Consider the following 18,268-nt stretch of genomic DNA (forward strand, 5'->3'; position numbering starts at 1 on the left):
TTAAAAATATTTAGGTAGTCGGTCTGGTGCTATGTGTATTGTTAGTTTTGATGCATGTCGTCGCGTGTTTTACATTAAGACGAATCACAACGCATCTAGTATTTCATGTAAGCTCATTGCAGTGAATCAATCAACAAGATTTAAAATTTAGTTACTCACCGTGGACCTTTAAACATGATCGAATTGTTCATATACAAACTTTTGGAGGTAATGAATATTGGAGCCGTGATTGATTTCATCCCAAATCTGGTTTCATCAAACAAAATCGTATATATTTGTGGCGAAGAGGTTTCTGGATTCAGAACTTTGGCGATGCTGGAGAAAGAGTGGTAAGTGCTTTTAAAATATTATGATTGATTTTGACTTTCAATTTATTTTTTTCCAACTGGTGTGTGTTTAGGGATAATTATGAATGTAAAATTGTCAAGCAGAAAGAAGAAATTTCGAAAGCCATTATCCAGATATCTTTGCTGGCTCAAATTCTCGGATTAGGTGATCTGAATGCCGAAAATATTGGATTCATCGAAAACACTTCTTCCTTATATATTGTGGATTTCCGAACAGAATTCATTGATAGCTCGATTGGATTCGAAGAGATCAATCGTCCAAAAACCGCGTTGAGTTTGGTCGCCCAGCTGAAAATGAATTTAAGACGATTTTTGGATTTGGTTAAGGTTTGTATGTTTGCATTGATGAAAATCATGAATCTTTGCTTTTAGGGAATGACGTACGAGGAACAGCTCAGTATTGGAAAGGAGTTTATTGTTCAATCTGGAATTAGTTTGAAGTTGGATGTAGCACTTGCAAAGCTGGACGAAGATAAGGAAGTCTTCCGTCGATCAGATTTATTATTTAACAAAGGAACAGAGGCTCTGAAAGAATATATCACTATTGTTCGAGAAAAGATAATTCAAATTCATAATTTATGATTTTTTTGTTGTTGAATAATTATCGAATAATCCAATCTCAACACCATCCCCATCACCATCACCCCGTTCTTCTAACATTTCATTCCCACTCACATTCTCCGGAAGAATCGAGTCGCTGCTTATGAGTGTAGGGTATTTCTGTGTTTATCATAAAAATTTCTCGAAAATTTTTGATTTTTAGTACATTTACAAGCTCTTCAAGATCTAGGTTGGTTAATGGCTTCAGGTCTTTATCGAATCTTAGATTCTCAGATCCTCCAGATTTATTAAAATGCATTTATTGAGCATTATTTTTCTTCAAAGTTGTTAGCGCAATATTTCGACCATTTCGACCACATTTTTTTATAGCGCACCTTTTCGACCATTTCCCCATTTTTGAAAATTGTTGAAAATGACACATTTTTGAAGAAGTAAGACTTGTTTATGTTAAAAAAAAGCCTTAAAATGGCTTAAAAATGAGAAAATTGAGGATGGGCAAAATGGACACTTCTACGTCCAGCCTAAAAAGTGCCGTTTTTCAAAAATGACTGATTTTCGATGAGCTTAGACACTTTTCTGATGAAAATAAGCGTTAAAATAGCTAAAAAGTGCAAAAAACGTCATTTGGGCAAAATGACCGTCCAGTGACAACCATTTGTATACTACTATAATTTCTGAAAAATTCTTGAAGCACTGCTGAAAAGCCTTATCTACTCAAAATGTCAGTCGAATTTCTTCTATTTGATCATATTGGTTGCGGAACTGTTATAAATCAGTCAAGAAGTATGTAAATCTATGTTTTCACAATATTTGAGTGCTACTGGGTGATTTTCGAAAGACTACGATTCATTGGAGTTTTGGAAGAAATCACTTATTTCGGATTTCAAACGGATATAGGCTACAGAATCTTGTGAATAGACTCATTTTATCATTTGTATGCGTTTAGAATTCATTTTAGCACATTAAAAAAATTTTCGAAAAATTGAAAATTTCGCAAAGGGCATGGCAAACCACCATACCCATGCCCAAACCAAAACCAACCCATACTCAAACCATACCCATGGTAAAAATTTAAAAAAATTTTTTTTTTTGAAAAAAGAGGAAACTTTGTCAGATTGTAGAGAAATCTTTAAAATTGCAATTGCCACTCAAACAATGCCAAAAAACTCCCATTAACCCTTTCAAAAACTCACTCCAAAAGTGAGAAATTAGTACTGAAATCACTTAAACAGCCCATAACTCGACTGTTAGGAATTTGTGCAGAAAACTGAATACACCACGAGAAAGCCCGTATTTGAAACTATAAATGAGCAAATTTAGAAAAAATTCTGAGATGAAGGCTAAACATGGTTCCCTTGTAAGCCTTCAATTTGAACAAATCCTCTATTTAGCAAATGATCAAAATTTAGCAAATGAAATTTAGCAAGTGAGACTATTTTAGCAAATGAGCGAGTTTAGCAATTAAAAAGTTTAGCAAAATCAAATGATTATTCACTTCCTCCCCTTCCGGAAAAGATTCTTCAAGTCGTTACATACACTTTTTTTCTCAGAATTTCGATTGCTCATTCAATATTTCCTGCTGAAATATATCTTATTCATTTAAATTCTTTGTTGTTATTCTGAAGACGTTCATTACTCACCTTTAGTAGTTCGTTGAATCTTCCTTCTCGTTAAACATAATAAAACCTCTTGTTATTGAACACATCTCTCACTGATCGAAGAGATTCATCAATTTCGTTAAATTGATGCTGTAGTAAAACCTGCAAATAAAGAATAATCTAGTGTATCATACAAAAAAAAAACGACTTACCAGCTCTTTCTGTTCACTTTTACAATTTCTATGGAGAAGTAGAGATTTCATGACACGAAAAGCATCCTCCATCTTATAAGAAAATATTGCTTCGCTTGAAAAAACATCTTCAAAATGAAATAACAACACAAAAACTGAAAAACTCTGCGACGTAAATCGTTCTCAAATGATACACTTCGTTCTTTCATACTTGTATCTTCGAGAAGTTTCAAGGAGTATGTATCTTCGTATCTTCGAGAAGTTTCAAGGAAGCTTGCTTTCGCTGAATGTCTTTCAGATCCTTTGGTGTGACGTATAAAGGTCAGCAGTGTTCCCTTTCTCTTTGTGTGACCTTCTTTTCTCTTCCCCACTGTGACCGAGCACAATCACACATTTGCCACAGTTAAACTAGGCGCACGCACGTGGGTTCAGGCGAGGGGGTCAGAAAGCTCGCCCCAGCTAACTCGTAGGCCAGCCGAAATTATCTAATTCAAAATGACACGTGGATTTCACGTGGTTATTTCTAATGTTTTTTAACGATACAGAAGGCTATGAATTCGTTTTTTTTTCGGTGAATACTGCTCCATTTATGTTGCTGTTCTCCCTAAATTTTCCGAGGAAGGGGAAGGCAATATATGACCATTTATTGAGATTCATGACATATAACAAGAGAGATAACAATTATTATTAAACCCAATTGATCCATGCGACTTCTCACGATGATCCATCCGACTTCTCATGTGCACAGCTCGTGTCGTTGTTGTCTTCGCAATCGGATGCGGATTCTGGTTGCTCTGAAAATAGAACGAATTATTGAATAACCTCTAATAAAGAATTAATAATTATGGAAAAACCTCAATGCATTTAATATCACCTAAGGACATGACATCCGAAATATATATGAGATAGTATTCCTACAGATTTTATCTAAATGTTATGTCAGGGTTATAATAGCTTCTTCTGTACTGGAAGTACTGCATCATGTTAGCGTAGAGACGGACAGTCTTCGGCAACCGATGGACGAAGGCTAATGAAGATTACTTCAACTTCTTCTTGATGCGAATATCGTTCGAGTGTCCGCACTTCTTTTTTCTGCAGTTGCTGACATGTGGTGGGAAACGATCGTAGCACTTTCTCCAGATCTACTTGTCGCAGTTGTACTTCTGGGCGAGCTGACGGAGCGATGGCTCGAGCCTAGAAAATCAATAAATATTGGAACATTACATATTTCAGTTACTCACCTCAAAAAAACGTCGAAAATCGAGCTTTTTCCATTCGCTCACTTGACTCATCACTGCACGAGGCGGTTGCATTGGACTTCTCACCTTAATAAATAAGTTGAAACTTTTTTCAACTAATTTTCACTGAAAAAAGGGTAAAAAACGAGCGAAAACGAAAGAAATCATCGAAAAATATTGAAAAAAAAATATTTGTCTTCTCGTCCTAATGCATTAAAGTATGATTGTCAGTCAACGAACTCTCAGCAGCCAATTGAGAATTTTCGAAAAAATTACTGGGGCGCGCTTTCTGACCCCCTCGCCTGAACCCACGTGCGCACGCGACGCAACACGCAAACGCGTTGGGCTAGAGTGGAAGGGTGATGAGAGTGACACGTGAGCAGAGACGCAGAGGAAAGCGAGAGACAGTCAGCATCGCATTCTTCCATAAACCTTTGTGAATAGAAAAAGAGACTCACTTTTCTTCCGTAGTTTGCATTGACTTCGTGATTTTACATGACGTTACTTTTTCCATTATTCTTTGATTTCAGACATGACTGCGATCACAATTCGATTGGTTGGAGAAAACGACGATCGTTTGTTCAAGGGTATCGAAGTGGATAATAAGGTTTTACTTCAATAATTTATTCCTATTAACATATTTTATTTGTATATTTTCAGATTCCTTTTGTTGACCTAAAGAAGCGTATTGAGACTTTTACGAAGATTCATCCCGACTTCCAAGAACTCCGATTCCGTGGTGAAGATCTTCACGTGGTTGAACGTCCCATTCTCGACATCAGGTGTGGCGAGGAACTCGTTGTGGTAAATTGAATTTTTACATTTTAGAATTTACTGTTCATACTTTTTATTATCATAGTTTTATTTAAAATTGTTATTGCACATAGTAAATATAAGCTCATGACTTTTTTTTGAGATTCAAAAAAGTGTTAAGCAATTCTTCTAAATACAGCTATTGAATTTTATAACAGTTTTATTTAAAATTGTTGTTGCACGAAATTAAATATAAGCCTATGACTAATGGTGCATTTTAGAAACACAGATGATTCTAGTTATTCTATTTTTATATTATTAGTTATGTTTCTCATCAATTACAACCATAGATAAGGAGTAAACATGCTCTAATTATATATCTAGTTTTGTAAATTGAATTTTATTAGTGACTTGTTTCAGAGTCATTCTTCATTGCCGCATTGTCTTCCTGATCGCTTCAAATATTCCACCCCATACTCCACATGAAACCAAGAAAAAGCAAGTGATTGGAGCATCGAAAATTTTACAGCGGTTATACAAGGATGGATTTTTTGCAACATACGCGGATTTTGCTATTCGGCAGATCAAGTTTAATCGGGAATTCTCCCGATTTCTGGACGATGTTGACGGATCCATCAAGCAGGCAGTTGAGCGTTATTTTACTGCCCTACTCGAGAAGAATCCAGCTAATCCAACATTATCATTTAGCTACTCGGAAAAGCCAGTACAAGGCATTCAGGTATGTTAAATTTATAATATGAATACTCGTATTTTTCCTAGGCCGGATTCATTTGCAAGGTAAACTGTGGTGAAACTATTCAACGGTTTTATGTGAAAGGTCATTCTGCAATGTCATCACGTCAAAATGTGGATTTGAGGGAGCTTTTCATCTACCGGTTATTGTTTCAAATTGGTGTTGGACCGGCTGTCCATATTGTTCCCAATCTTCATACGTCATCTATTGGTGTCTATATCGCAACTTTGGAAGGTAGAGCTATAAGGTATATATAGCTCTTATAAGTTTAAAACAAGTATTTAGTGGCCAACTTTAACTCATCACACGTGATAAACCTTCCTTTGAAGGCGGAAATCATGCTGGATTTGATCATAAGGTTGTTCAACGTCAGCGATTTGCATGGGGATAATTATGGTCTCGATTCGAATGGAAATCTTTCCATTATAGATTTCCGAGTATGTTTAGTTTGGTATATATTGAGAAACTTCATAACTTTCAGATCTCCGGCTATTCGTTCAACTCAAAGAATTGTGATGTATGGAGAAGCTACAAACAGCAACCAGCAAAGCTAAAAGTACTTGAAGAAATTCTAAAAGACTGGAACCTTCAAAACGCAATTCTCGAAACCAACGAATCATTCAATTCCACCAAAGAGCTGCCTAAAAAAAGAAATATTTCTTGTATGGCAAGCGAAAGATATTCCCGTTACTTCGAATCCGTCTCCCAAAATGTGGACGATTGTATTCGCGTCTGCAGGGAATAAAAAGTTTCTCTAGGATTCTTTATGTATTCACATTTATTTAACATGTATTTATTTATGTATTTACTTCATGTATTTGTATTTCTATTTTTCTATATTTTCTATCTTTGAGAAATGTTATGATTTCTTCTGGTGGATTCAATCCAAAAGAATCGAGGTAATAAATCTTTCCTTTATTTTTAGAATAACAAATCCAATGAGTACCTTTAGCTTTTGAAGAATCTAAATTTACTATACCTACTTCAATTTCATTTATTTTAGATAGCAAAGTATCTCGCATAAAAACACCACGGAAGTTCTTGATTTCCAAAGAGTCTACTAATTCTAAGAGATCAAGATTGGTTAAAGGTTGCAGATTTTTATTGAGCTTCACCATTTATTGAACATTAATTTTATTGAAAAAATGACGATACCACTTTTTCAATAAAATCGACATCTTTCGACATCCACTGATTTTCTAAAAAGTGTGAAAATGACACATTTTCGAGTATTTAAGCATGAAAATGAGAAATAGAAAATAAAATCAACATCCAAGCAAAAAATTGGTCGAAAATGCATAAAAATTATTGAAAATAAGCACTTTTTAGTTCTCCAAAAATGACTCATTTTCTCATTTTCGAGAAAAAAGTGTTGTAAATGAGGTGACTCTCTGCTCTCAGAGAGTGAAAATGTGTTGAAATGACTGAAATGTCGAAAACGGTATTATAATCCCTCGTTCCTATACTACTCTTGAAATCGATTCGTACCTCGGCCGGTGGTAGATTTGTTAAAAAATCAACTAAAGTCAAGGATCCAAATGCTGACATGTCTGGAAAGTTCGGTTCAATGACAAAACTCTGCTACATCAGCACCGAGTTGCAACAAATCACTAAAGATCAATGGATTCATCTCAGCAACGTCGCTCAAAACCAGCCTGCAATACCGGCATTCAGACTGAGCTGTCTCAATTTCGCTATCGTGGTCCTCTCTGAAGTTCATGACCACGATGATATGCATCTCCACGAGTTTCAGGACTGGCGTGCCGATCAGTATGATACCCACTGCCCACCCATCCCTTTGTTTGAAGTTATTTGATTCTTATTTTCCTTTCGTTTTTTTTTTGAAATATTTTCTTTTTTTGTATAAATCGGGTCAGAATGAGACAGATATTAATAAAAGTGATTGAAAGCTGAAAAAAAAACAATATTAACCGGAAACAAAAGAGATAAATGCATGTAAATCGAGAGCGAGCGCTAATCAAGAATGTAGAGCCCGTAGACTTCATATCCTTGAGTGTGGATTCGAGAACTTTGCGTTTATCAAGAGTTGGACGAATCATTATTGCGGAGACCTCGACCTCTTTCACAGGCACCAGAAGTACAGTAACAACACTGCACATTTGAATTACAGTCGAGAATTCTTCCTTGTTTCCATTTTCGGCATTTGGATCAGCTGGCCAGTATAGGACTAATTGCTCATCCTGCTTAACGTACTCTCTCTTCATTTTCTGGAATAACGAAAGTTGATGAAGAATAAAAAGTGACATTGAGCTTACATCAACATAAACTCTCTTTACAACACCATAGTCGACAATAAGCACGTCGAATGAAAGGTCCATTATTCCAAGAACGACAGCTTGGCAATTCATTTTACCCGTTGAATGGATAAAAACTCCAAAATAAAGCATCGCAGACTCTTCAGATGCCTCTTTGGATGCTTGCTTGGTATCGTTACAACGGATGCACTGAATTATATAATTTTAAACATAATCAATCAATCTTAACTCCTTACTATATCTTTTATCTCTTTAGGCTTTCGCTCACTCTTTTCCTCATAACCTAGTGAAGCAGCCAACTGGCGATGAACAATGACATCCGGATAACGTCGAATTGGTGATGTGAAATGAGTGTAGTGGTCCACATTCAACGCGTAATGATGGTAGACCTCCAAATCCTTTCCATACGTACAGAAGTACTTCGCTTGCTGCATTGGTTTGATGGTTAATGAGGAGATAACTTGGCGGATGCACATATCGAGACGAGATTTTCCCTGATACTTCCGAAGTGAGGTTGATATCATAGCAGAAGTCTTTCCATCCAGTTGGAATCCAATTCTTTTGCACTGTTCCACAGCATCCTCTATCATTTTCTCTTTAGGTGGCGGGTGGTTTCTAAGTAAAGCGGTATCTGGGAAATGAGTTGCAATCTTCTTGGCAACTTCCATGTTTGCCAGAAGCATAAACTCTTCCACTAGCTTGTTCGAGTCTTTTACCTGCAATATTATAAATTCATTTTATGGCAGACAACTACAAAAATCACTTCATATATCGATACTCCTTGCGGTCTTTTCTCCTCGTCCATCACAAACTTCAGCTTTGGTAGCTCAATACGCAATGCTCCTGAATCCTCTCTTTTTTGTCTCAGAAGCTGCGCAATTCTATGAAGCATCAACGTTTTTTCTTTGATTTCTGATGGCATATTTCCGTCGGAAATTTCGGGTAGTTCGTCAGCGGTGAAGTCTTTTTCTGGGTTCTCAATGAAGTCTTGAGCGTGCTCGTAGGCCAGTTTTACGCGGGATCGGATTATCGACCGTCCGAACCAAACATCCTTGAGCTCTGCTTCATAATTCATCTTGAACACTGTTGAGAACGCGAGACGATCCACTCCGGAATTGAGAGAACAAAGCTGTTCGCAAAGAATTCGGGGAAGCATAGGAATCACAATTTGTGAGAGATATGTACTGTTTCCACGTTGAGATGCCCATTTATCAAGTTCAGTTCCTTCTTTAAGGAAGTAAGAAACATCGGCAATGTGTACACCGACTTCGATTCCTGGAGTTCCTTTCCCATCACAATCGTCAATATGTTTCGCATGAAGAGCATCGTCAAGATCTCGAGCGGTTTTTGGGTCGATTGTGAAAACGATATCATCTCGGAAGTCACGACGATAATTGAATTCTGAATCTGGAATCTTCCATGCTTCCGCGGTGGTGAGAGGGAGAGATGCAATGCACTCATCACTGAAATCGCTATGATCGATTTGATGCTCGAAAAGGATTTTTTCGGTTCCGTTTCGATTTCTCCTGACATTCCTAACAGCTTGATAAGCTTTCCATCAGCGTAAATCGAATCAGCTCGCCAGTCGAGAATTTGTGCAGTGTACAGGAACCTTTCGAAATCTTTCGGCCGAGAGAAGAACTCCTGATCCACTTCAGATTTTGGAATCAAAATTCTGGGAACTCTGGAGTCGGTGGCAACAAACAGAACATTCGGATTCGCAGCGTTCGGCATCTGTTGAAGTTTTCCTGCTGCCACTCGGAAATGCTTCTTCTCGTCGATTCTGACGATGGCTCCGACAGTAATCAAGCAATTTTCTGGTACTTCATCAACTCCCACTCCGTTATCATTGATCTCATCACGAAGACATCTTTTCTCAGACTTATTTGTATTATTGTCTGTTTTTCCCAGATTTCTTGTTTCCGTTTTATTCTGTCCCCACCACTTCACATACTCCACGTAGTTAACCTGAAAGAAAGTGGATGATTCTCTGAAAGTTCAAAATAAGTCTTACCAGCCACTCTTCCTTCGGTTTCAGTTTCACAATTACTACGTCTCCTTGCATCGCTCTATTACGATCTTGGCCAAGAACTAGAACGTCAGGGTACGATGAACCTTTTGGATGATCCAAAAAACATTCTTGGTAGTTTTTAGGATTTATCCTTAAAACAGCACGGAACATAGAACTATCCTTGATGCCTGCATCAGAGTCCTCTTTTGAAATGTATTCGGCGAAAATTTTTCTTGGATTCTTATTAACTTGAGGACTATACTGAGATTTGTTGATGTACGGTTGTTGCTTTTTGGGAGTTGATTTGATACTAAAAGAGGAAGTGTTTTATTAGTTCGGAATTTTGACAAGTAACTTACGCAGAAGCTGCACCGAACTTCCCTCCAGTTGCAGTCGGCGTGAATCCCACCGGTTTCAGCGGACTGGGAGTTTCTTGCACAATTGTTCCCAGGCCTTCGACTTTTGACATCTGGAATGAAGTTACGTTAGTGCTGTAACCAAATAGAGAACAATGTAACAAAATGGAATCAACGAATTTCGACGATAAAGTGCTTATTGCGCCGAGTTTCGCAATGAAAGAGAAACCAAAAGTTCAGAATTTCGAAATCGTTACGAGACTATTCTGATTACTGTTGCAAAAATTGGAGAACTATGTGTCCCTTTAATTACCTACGGTAATTGAAATAGTCTCGCAAAGATATTCTACAGTATCCCGAAAGAATTTTCGTTTGGAGATTTATTGAGACTATTCTTAGCGAGAAGTCTTGTTTTAAAATATTTAAAACGACCAAAAAATTAAATTTGAAGTGAAACCTAACCAAATGAACTGTTGTTCATTTGAAAAATGTAGCTCTTTGCTGACACTCCACCGATTCCGAGGAAGGGGTTGTATCCGAGGAACCGATTCCGAGGAAATCGGGGCGGAGTTTCAACTTTTGCAGTGTCGCAGTTGAACCGTGCGGCAGTTCCAAAGTAACTCCGCNNTNGATTTCCCTCGGAATCGTGTCTCTTTGCTCACTTTATGCGGAGCATTATAATATCCAGGTACGGTACGCAAGTCCGCAAACACAGTGCACGCATTGTGATTGACCGTAGCTTTCCCGTTAATGTAGCTCTGTGACGCGTTCTGAAGGCGGGCCTTTGAAAATTGTGAAGAAATTTCAAGCCTACTCTCAAAATTTCAATCTTCTTAATCATTAGAATATTTCCACAACTAATTTGATATGAAATCATAAATTACATAAAGCACATGCTCTTCTCTAAATTAATTACCTCATTAGCCTATGTATTATCGATTTTTACTAACTTTCAGATCGCTTTCAGGTCAAATCAAACTTGAAGAAAAGTCTCGTCATCATGGCTGTTGTGGATCCGATTTCTCCTTTCCCGATGGACAAGGAGGTAATCAAATGAAATCAAGAACATGTTTACCAAATTTATTTTCAGGTTGCTGAGGAGGAGATTGCTCTTTTGGTTCGCAAGCCTGGCTTCAATGATTTGACCATCGTAGATATTATTAGACACATGAATGTGAGTGACTGAACTTTAAAATTCGTTTTATTTCTAATATTCAGAACCGCTTCAACACCAGTTTCGACTCATTCAAATCACAACTGAAGAAAATGGTTCTTGCGGAAATTGCAAAAAAAAACCAGGAAGATGAAAGTTCTGACAGTTCTGATGAGAGTGGAGATGATAGCGACGGCGAAGATAAAAAGGAAACAAAGGATGTTAAGAAAGAAGTAAAGGACGAAAGTGATGATGACGAAGTTGATGACCCTGTTGTTCCGAAAAAGAGAGCTTCAAAAGAGGAGACAGATATGGCCTCGAACATCAAGTCAACAAGGCGGGCTGCTGCTTCTGATGCCTTAAAGTCGATTCGTACCTCGGCTGGAGGTAGATTTGTTAAAAAGTCAACCAAAGTCAAGGATCCGAATGCTGACATGTCTGGAAAGTTCGGTCCAATGACGAAACTCTGTTATATCAGCACCGAGCTGCAACAAATCACTAAAGATCAATGGATGAAACGATGCGACGTCGTGAAAGTTTTATGGGATTATATCAAAGCTAACAACCTGAAGGATCCCAAAAACGGACAGTTTATTATTTGTGACGATGTAATGCGCTCGATTTTCAACAAGAATCGTTTCAAGGGGTTTGGAATGGCCAAGTTCCTCACAAAACACATCATCGGTACAAGTGATATGGCTCCAGATATGAGGGAAGAAGCTGAAGCTGAAATGAAGAAGAGAAGAAGCGAATGGCTGGTAAGTATTTTCTCTATGTTACATTAGGTAATCTAAAATGTTTCTAGGAAAGACAGAGGCTTAAAGAAGAAGTAAAAGACGACGAATCCGACGAAGACGATGCTACTGAAGGCCCATCAGCCAAGAAACCGAAAGTAGAAGAAGATGACGAGGAGAAGAATGGAAAGGATGACGAGTCCTCCTCATCTGACAGCGACTAAATGTGTCATTTCATTTCGAACCCATGTATACTTAAATTTATTTTCCATTCCATATTCTTTCCACTATATTTCTCGTATTCAGGAACCAAGTTCTACCATTATTCCCACGCTTTTATGACAGGTCACCTAATTTAAAATGCAAAACTTGTTCATTTATGTTCGTCCCTCACTCATTCATCCCATTCTCTTTCCCTCCAAACACAAAAGCATACAAAACGTCGAACTCCTTTTCCTGAACCTCAAATGTGTACATTTGTCTTATCTCTTCTATCCCATTTGTTTTTATCCATATAATCGAGTTCGCTCCGAATGTTTTGATGTCACTCAATTGTTGCTTTCCCCTTTCAATATTTTATTATGCCAATTCATCTGCCACCGGCATTCTGTTCTTCTATTTTTTTTTGTTTCTGTGCTCCTTTTTTATATTGTTTTCCTGCTTGAGTTTCGCTTATTGGTGGAGACAAGTAGTGTAAGACACGGTAATAAAAACACTTTATAGCCCCACTTCATCTTTTCTACATTTTTCTTTTCGGATCTCTTCTAGTTTCTTTTCGAGAATCTATTATACTTTCAACTTGACGCATAACTTTTCCCCCGAATCTAACAATTCTAGTATTTAGCACCATGACGGATAGAGAAGCTAGAGGTAAACCGAAGAAGACGGTTATTGGTAGCTTTTTGGGCAGGTTAAACCGGAGCAAAAGTCGTGGAGCCGATGTGGATAGGAGTAAGGAGTGAGTAGAAAATAGCTCAAGATCGTGACAGAAAAAACTATTTCTCAGACCAAATGAAACCACTAAACAAGTTCCCTCCTCAAAAAGCGACGGGAACATAAAATCGGCGAATAATCGTCGATCATCAGAAACCTCCCATCGAGGTAATCAGAAATAAAAGTTCTGAACACATAAAACAACTCCTACAGTTACAGAAGCGGCCGCGAATTTTCTGGTTGAAGAAGCCAGAATGTCACCTGCTCGACGCCTGCTCAACAGATTTTCGACACTTCGAGCGACAGGAAGGTTCAAGGTACGTGAAAATAAAACGTGAACTTGACCCAAAAAAGGGAACTGTCTCCTCGCCAACTTCCTAGGTTCTCACATATCATGAGCTCGAAAACTTTACAGTCAACGTCATCTTCACGAGGCGCCTCAACTGACAGTTTGGATGCCTCGACAAATGGTCTGTCAAGTAAGTTTGCGCCCCTTTCCAACCAGGATGGACGTCTGATTCATTTTCTTCATGCATTACTTAACAGACCTATAACTCATCCCACCTCTTGTGTTATTTGTATTGTAAAACCAATTACAGCCAAAACGACGTCTGAACATGACCTCCATGCCATCTCCACAAAGACAACAGCCAACAGTAGAGGTTTGGCGCCCCAATTGCCTACTGGAGCACAATCCGAGACAGACCTACGTTTTGTAACCTCTCGTGATACCCATGTAAGTTCCATGCAGCTGCTAAACAGCTGTGTCCTAGTGCGAATCCTTTTTCAGTCATGTGCTCCACTCAATGAACCATTTGGATTCGGTGAAAAATCTCCGCGCGCTTTCATGTCGGAGAACGATCTATCCTCTGGCAGTTCTGATTTCCCAGAAGTAAATCGAACACCGAGCTATCTTAGAATCTCATGTGCTTTGAATGGGTATACAAGGTAGAGTCAGAAAATGGGCAATTTTTTTAAATGAAATTTCAGTTCCAGATCACCAAAAGCCGATCTAACACCCAAAGTTCCAGTGGTTCTTGGAGAAAGTCTAGTGGAAAGGTTAGTTATCGAAGCGCAGACCTAAATAAATTACTTCAATTAACGAAAGTAGCTCATTCTTGGAAAGGGAAACTAATTATATGATATATACTAAAAATAATTGATATTGGATCAATTATTGCAGGCGTGCCAGAATGTTCTCACAGCCACAAGAGAGGAAACCAGCTCCTGGATTTGGTAGTCCGTTGCCCAGCACACAGACGAGTGAATCGAAAACGTCCGAAATTGAATGGTTGGTTCTTTTTGTCTTATCAAGCACTACTCTCTGCGTCATCAAAGAGACATACGGTATCACCGGCAAGAACGAAACGGAGACGCGGGCGTTCGGTTACCGCAGTATCAATTGTAATTTGATAAGCGAAATAAATGTAAAGAATGAGAAGAGAAAGACACTCCTTCTCGATGGGTGTGTTTGCCTCCGGAGACGTCGGCGACAATGACAGATTGGCGCACAAGTGCGAACACACAAACACACACACTGAAGCGTAAAACGAACGAAACGAACAGGGTCCCTGAGACACAATTACCTCGGTTGACCACCCCCGCTCCTTCTCTCTCTCTCTCCCCGCCCAATCTCTTTCTGCCTTTTTTGTATACTTTTGGGTTGCACCCACTTGGTCGCTGAGATTCGCTGCCTTCAATAGGCGTGAAAATAATTGCCGTAGGTCCCCTGAAGCATGCGCTTTCAGATGTCTTCTTGAAAGTTGTGAAACTAGAAGAATGTATAGAATACGAGAACCTGTTTGAGGATTAGTGTGACAATTCGATGCCTCTCTCTTGTATTTCCCTCCGCAACTGTTTTACAATCTTTTTCATCCGATCCGATGCGTGTCATCTCCTACTGCGAGACTCATCCCTCTTGGACCGTATCCGATTTCTTCTCCCTTTTCTTCCCGTCTTGTGCCAGTATGATGTTGTTTCGAGAGCACCCACTTTTACTCCATGTGTCACTCTAATTATTCATCTTCTCAACAGAACAGAAGAACACAGAATGTGACACGAGTGGACCTCTTCTTCCCTTCTTCTCGTCATCGTTTATTCATGAATAACGGCAAGCTAGAATCGTCAAGCAATCGAAATTGAACCATTCAGGGGGGGGGGGTTTAGGTTGGTTCCACATCAATGAGGACCGCCTGGCTATTCACACCTGTTGTTTTCTGTGGCGCATTTTTACACTGAACCGCCTGTGCGGGAGGTATCATTTAACTTTTGGTTTTGGGTCGTAGGAATTAGGTTTATACCCTGTTAACGGTTTTCAATGGTCACTCCCATTTCTACATTTGTACAGTAGCAATGCTTATTTTCTGCAATCTCGTCTTCTTCTTCTTCTTTCTTCACATATTTTCTCTTTCATTCCATTCCTTCTTCCTCTTTTTCTTCCTTCTCTACTGGTTGCGTCATCTTTTCTTCCATTTGATTCGAAACGAAGCCAATCAAAGTCAGATTCCAATAAATCCATTTCCTCCTTAGAATGAATGGCTGTGTTTGGGTTTTGGCCCTGTCATATATACAATGATTTTTCCCTCACCGCTGCTACTAGTAGATAAATTACTGTCTTCTCTGACTGTCTTCTTGTGAGTTCGACCTTTTCCTTCACACAGGTGGTTAGTTAATTCCGATTTCTTCCAATTCCAAATTTCTTCATCCATCAATAGTTCATTCTTATTGTTTCTACCTATTTCTTGTTCTGATGTCTCCTAATTTATGATGATGATTATTTCGAGATAACCCCTCCGGAGGCACTTAATCCCGACAACCGAATCGGTGACCCTTTCACACACAAATCGAAAACCGATCTAGATGCTAATCTCAATAGATTTCTTCTCCTGTAGAAAGGGACTCTTTTGGTGTTGAATTTCTCTTTCTCTCCCTCTTCCGATTTTTGTTTCCTCCCGAAAAGTTGTCCGAATTTTCACTTCTACAATAGGATTATACCCGCCAGATTAATAACTATGCTGGTTAGTCTCAGCAGCACTGGGCCATGTTAGTGTTTGCACTTGTGTGGGTCTTGTGTTAGGACAAATATCAACCCGAACGCTTTTGTGGAAATCGTTCAATCGTACGTTTATGGCAGGCCTTCTTTTGGACGACGACCTGTATTAAGTAATAAGGGAGTGGTGATTTCCTTTTTCTCTTTCGGTTTACTCCAATTGATTTGCCGAAACGATTTGGCAACACTCGTGAAAGGATATCGCCTATATCTCGGATCCCAGCACGATTTCGGAGCTTTTCATGATAAGAGTGTCCGTTGTTTGCCCTTTCTCCATCCTCACCAATTCGCGCTTTTAGTCAATTTCCGCACCCGCGTTCCCTACAATCTTATATGTTATGTGTGGACTTTCTCCATGAGCCAGGCGGCTCTGGGAAAGCCAACCGTTTACCCGAACAAATGTATCATAATAGTGATGATAAATATATTTTTCTCGTCTTCAAGATGACCACTACCACCACCGCCTGTTGTTTCTCTCTCCTCCTCCACTCCCTCTACAAATGTCCGTCCTTTGTTTCCCGAATTCTTTTTTTTACCCTCTTCCTCCTCTATCTTTTTCTCCTCCCCAGTACGAATCATTCGACTTTTTGCTGATAACCTTATAGAGGTATTTCTGAAATTTGTGAATCACCACACAGAATAGATTCCACACTCAACTATGTGTTAACCAGTTTCTATTAATCTTGATTATGATCGTTCTTTTTTTGAAGCCACACACCGACCGCTCCGCTACACAACAATCGAATCAACACACTTCTTCAAAACGAGATGGGCAACCATGTCTCGACACCCGGACCCATTCGGGATCTCATAAGCAAATTCGACCAGTTGGATTTGTGTAGTGCTCATAAGAACGAGAAGGAAGGTGTGGAGAATATCGAGCCACACAAGTTTATTATTAATCAACAGCCGGTAAGTTTTTTTTGGGCAGTGCCTTGTTATTGATAAGAATATTGTATATCTAATTTGATAATTTTCAGCTGTTCGACGAGATTGATTTGAAGAAGGACGCGAATGGAAACGACGAGGAAAAAGAAGCCACAAAAATTCCCAGTCTTCAAATTTCAACAGACGCTGAAAGTGATAGTGGAATATCCGGATCGTCTCCAGCCAGCTCCAAACGAAACGTTGAAGTTCTGAAGGATGCCAGAGAAGATGAAGTGACGACGTCTACACCATCGGATGGACATGAATTCAGAAGTCTTCACGATAGAATGAAGGCAAAGTTACAGACGAAGATGGATGCAGCGAGCAAAGATCTTGAGCATGCTGATGATTATCCGGAAAAGTGTGCGGATTCGTTAAGAGCTGCTCATGGAAATGCACATCTTCTAGTGCGGAAGAAGTTCTCGAAGTTGAATGAATTAATCGATAAGAACCTTGTAAGTTTCCGGTTTTTTTGAATATTTGAATAAATCGTTTCCGTTCAGAATCCCATTCCTGACGATCCGATGCCAGTGACTGTTCAAGATTTAGAAGGATTCTGGATGACTATCGATATGGAGTTAAAAGGAATTTTAAAAGAATTCACGAAAGTCGAACGGTACCGTGCTTCCAATTGGGATCCAAATGCGATAGAGGAAGAAGTAGACGCCGTTGATACGACGATAAAAGCTCCAAAGCCGAGACCAATGACGGCGAAGAAGGTTGCTCCAATTGTATCAGAAGAGACCAAAAAGAAATTAGCTGAGCAGGTGAATCCATTGGTCGCTTCGTGGGAATGTAGTCATGCATGGGAAAACTAAATTTTCTGGGAAACATGAAAATATATTTATAGAGCAACTGACCGTTAACCGTTTTTCAGAAGGCACTCGCCGAACAAAGAAGGGCGGAAATGCGAGCCCAGATGCGCCGAAAAATGAAGGCTAAAGTCCAGGATGAGCAGCCAGCAGTGTTAGGAGCATCGGAAGAATGCTGATAGAATCTCTAAGATCTTTGTCTCCTCGCATCTCATTTTTTATACATAGACCACCCCAACGTTTTCTACTCTACCCCAGTCCACGACAAACACATCCCGACAATTGCTCAGAATAATTTTTTTTAAACTACTGGGTCCCACATAATCCTTTAATTACAAACACTTTACTAATTCGTTTTGACCAGTTTCATCGCGAGCAAGTAACTAGATATATAAATTCTTTAAATCCCTCTGACACGATATCACTGCACTCTCAAATGTGTACAAAGTACAATTTCACTCCGTTTCAATCTATTCAAATCTTCTAATTTCTGGCTCTTTTTCTGTTTCATCCACATATTTTTATGAGTTTTTTGTTGACCTATATGCGGGTCATCGTTTTTGTTTCTTTTAAAG

The 18,268-nt window shown here is 38.9% G+C and overlaps 7 protein-coding genes across 7 annotated transcripts; 5 read left to right on the plus strand and 2 right to left on the minus strand.

Moving 5' to 3' along the window:
* Positions 1–174: 174 nt before the first annotated feature.
* Positions 175–929, plus strand: CBG25851 (the record flags this gene model as incomplete). The annotated part of the gene is made up of 3 exons (XM_045243676.1): positions 175–329; positions 401–674; positions 720–929. 3 exons carry the CDS (start codon positions 175–177, stop codon positions 927–929), a joined length of 639 nt encoding a protein of 212 aa, XP_045098400.1.
* A 1,470-nt stretch (positions 930–2,399) lies between these two features.
* On the minus strand, positions 2,400–4,010 carry CBG05182 (the record flags this gene model as incomplete). The annotated part of the gene is made up of 6 exons (XM_002641224.1): positions 2,400–2,426; positions 2,621–2,668; positions 2,719–2,812; positions 3,391–3,491; positions 3,739–3,891; positions 3,939–4,010. 6 exons carry the CDS (start codon positions 4,008–4,010, stop codon positions 2,400–2,402), a joined length of 495 nt encoding a protein of 164 aa, XP_002641270.1.
* A 457-nt stretch (positions 4,011–4,467) lies between these two features.
* On the plus strand, positions 4,468–6,187 carry CBG05181 (the record flags this gene model as incomplete). The annotated part of the gene is made up of 6 exons (XM_045243677.1): positions 4,468–4,542; positions 4,596–4,717; positions 5,109–5,427; positions 5,469–5,676; positions 5,728–5,879; positions 5,924–6,187. 6 exons carry the CDS (start codon positions 4,468–4,470, stop codon positions 6,185–6,187), a joined length of 1,140 nt encoding a protein of 379 aa, XP_045092874.1.
* A 1,128-nt stretch (positions 6,188–7,315) lies between these two features.
* On the minus strand, positions 7,316–10,198 carry CBG05180 (the record flags this gene model as incomplete). The annotated part of the gene is made up of 7 exons (XM_045243678.1): positions 7,316–7,352; positions 7,444–7,907; positions 7,955–8,434; positions 8,482–9,181; positions 9,259–9,686; positions 9,733–10,039; positions 10,089–10,198. The coding sequence occupies 7 exons, from the start codon at positions 10,196–10,198 to the stop codon at positions 7,316–7,318; spliced, it is 2,526 nt and encodes an 841-aa protein (XP_045092873.1).
* An 887-nt stretch (positions 10,199–11,085) lies between these two features.
* On the plus strand, positions 11,086–12,196 carry CBG05179 (the record flags this gene model as incomplete). Its single annotated transcript, XM_002641221.1, has 4 exons — positions 11,086–11,130; positions 11,176–11,259; positions 11,304–11,996; positions 12,044–12,196. 4 exons carry the CDS (start codon positions 11,086–11,088, stop codon positions 12,194–12,196), a joined length of 975 nt encoding a protein of 324 aa, XP_002641267.1.
* A 963-nt stretch (positions 12,197–13,159) lies between these two features.
* CBG05178 lies at positions 13,160–14,718 on the plus strand (the record flags this gene model as incomplete). Its single annotated transcript, XM_002641220.2, has 6 exons — positions 13,160–13,222; positions 13,321–13,641; positions 13,696–13,853; positions 13,902–13,964; positions 14,089–14,309; positions 14,654–14,718. 6 exons carry the CDS (start codon positions 13,160–13,162, stop codon positions 14,716–14,718), a joined length of 891 nt encoding a protein of 296 aa, XP_002641266.2.
* Positions 14,719–16,722: 2,004 nt separating this feature from the next.
* On the plus strand, positions 16,723–17,872 carry CBG05177 (the record flags this gene model as incomplete). Its single annotated transcript, XM_002641219.1, has 4 exons — positions 16,723–16,866; positions 16,935–17,336; positions 17,385–17,648; positions 17,759–17,872. 4 exons carry the CDS (start codon positions 16,723–16,725, stop codon positions 17,870–17,872), a joined length of 924 nt encoding a protein of 307 aa, XP_002641265.1.
* Positions 17,873–18,268: the final 396 nt, after the last annotated feature.

Source organism: Caenorhabditis briggsae (assembly GCF_000004555.2).
Source record: "Caenorhabditis briggsae complete genome, chrIII, whole genome shotgun sequence".
NCBI lineage: Eukaryota > Metazoa > Nematoda > Chromadorea > Rhabditida > Rhabditidae > Caenorhabditis > Caenorhabditis briggsae.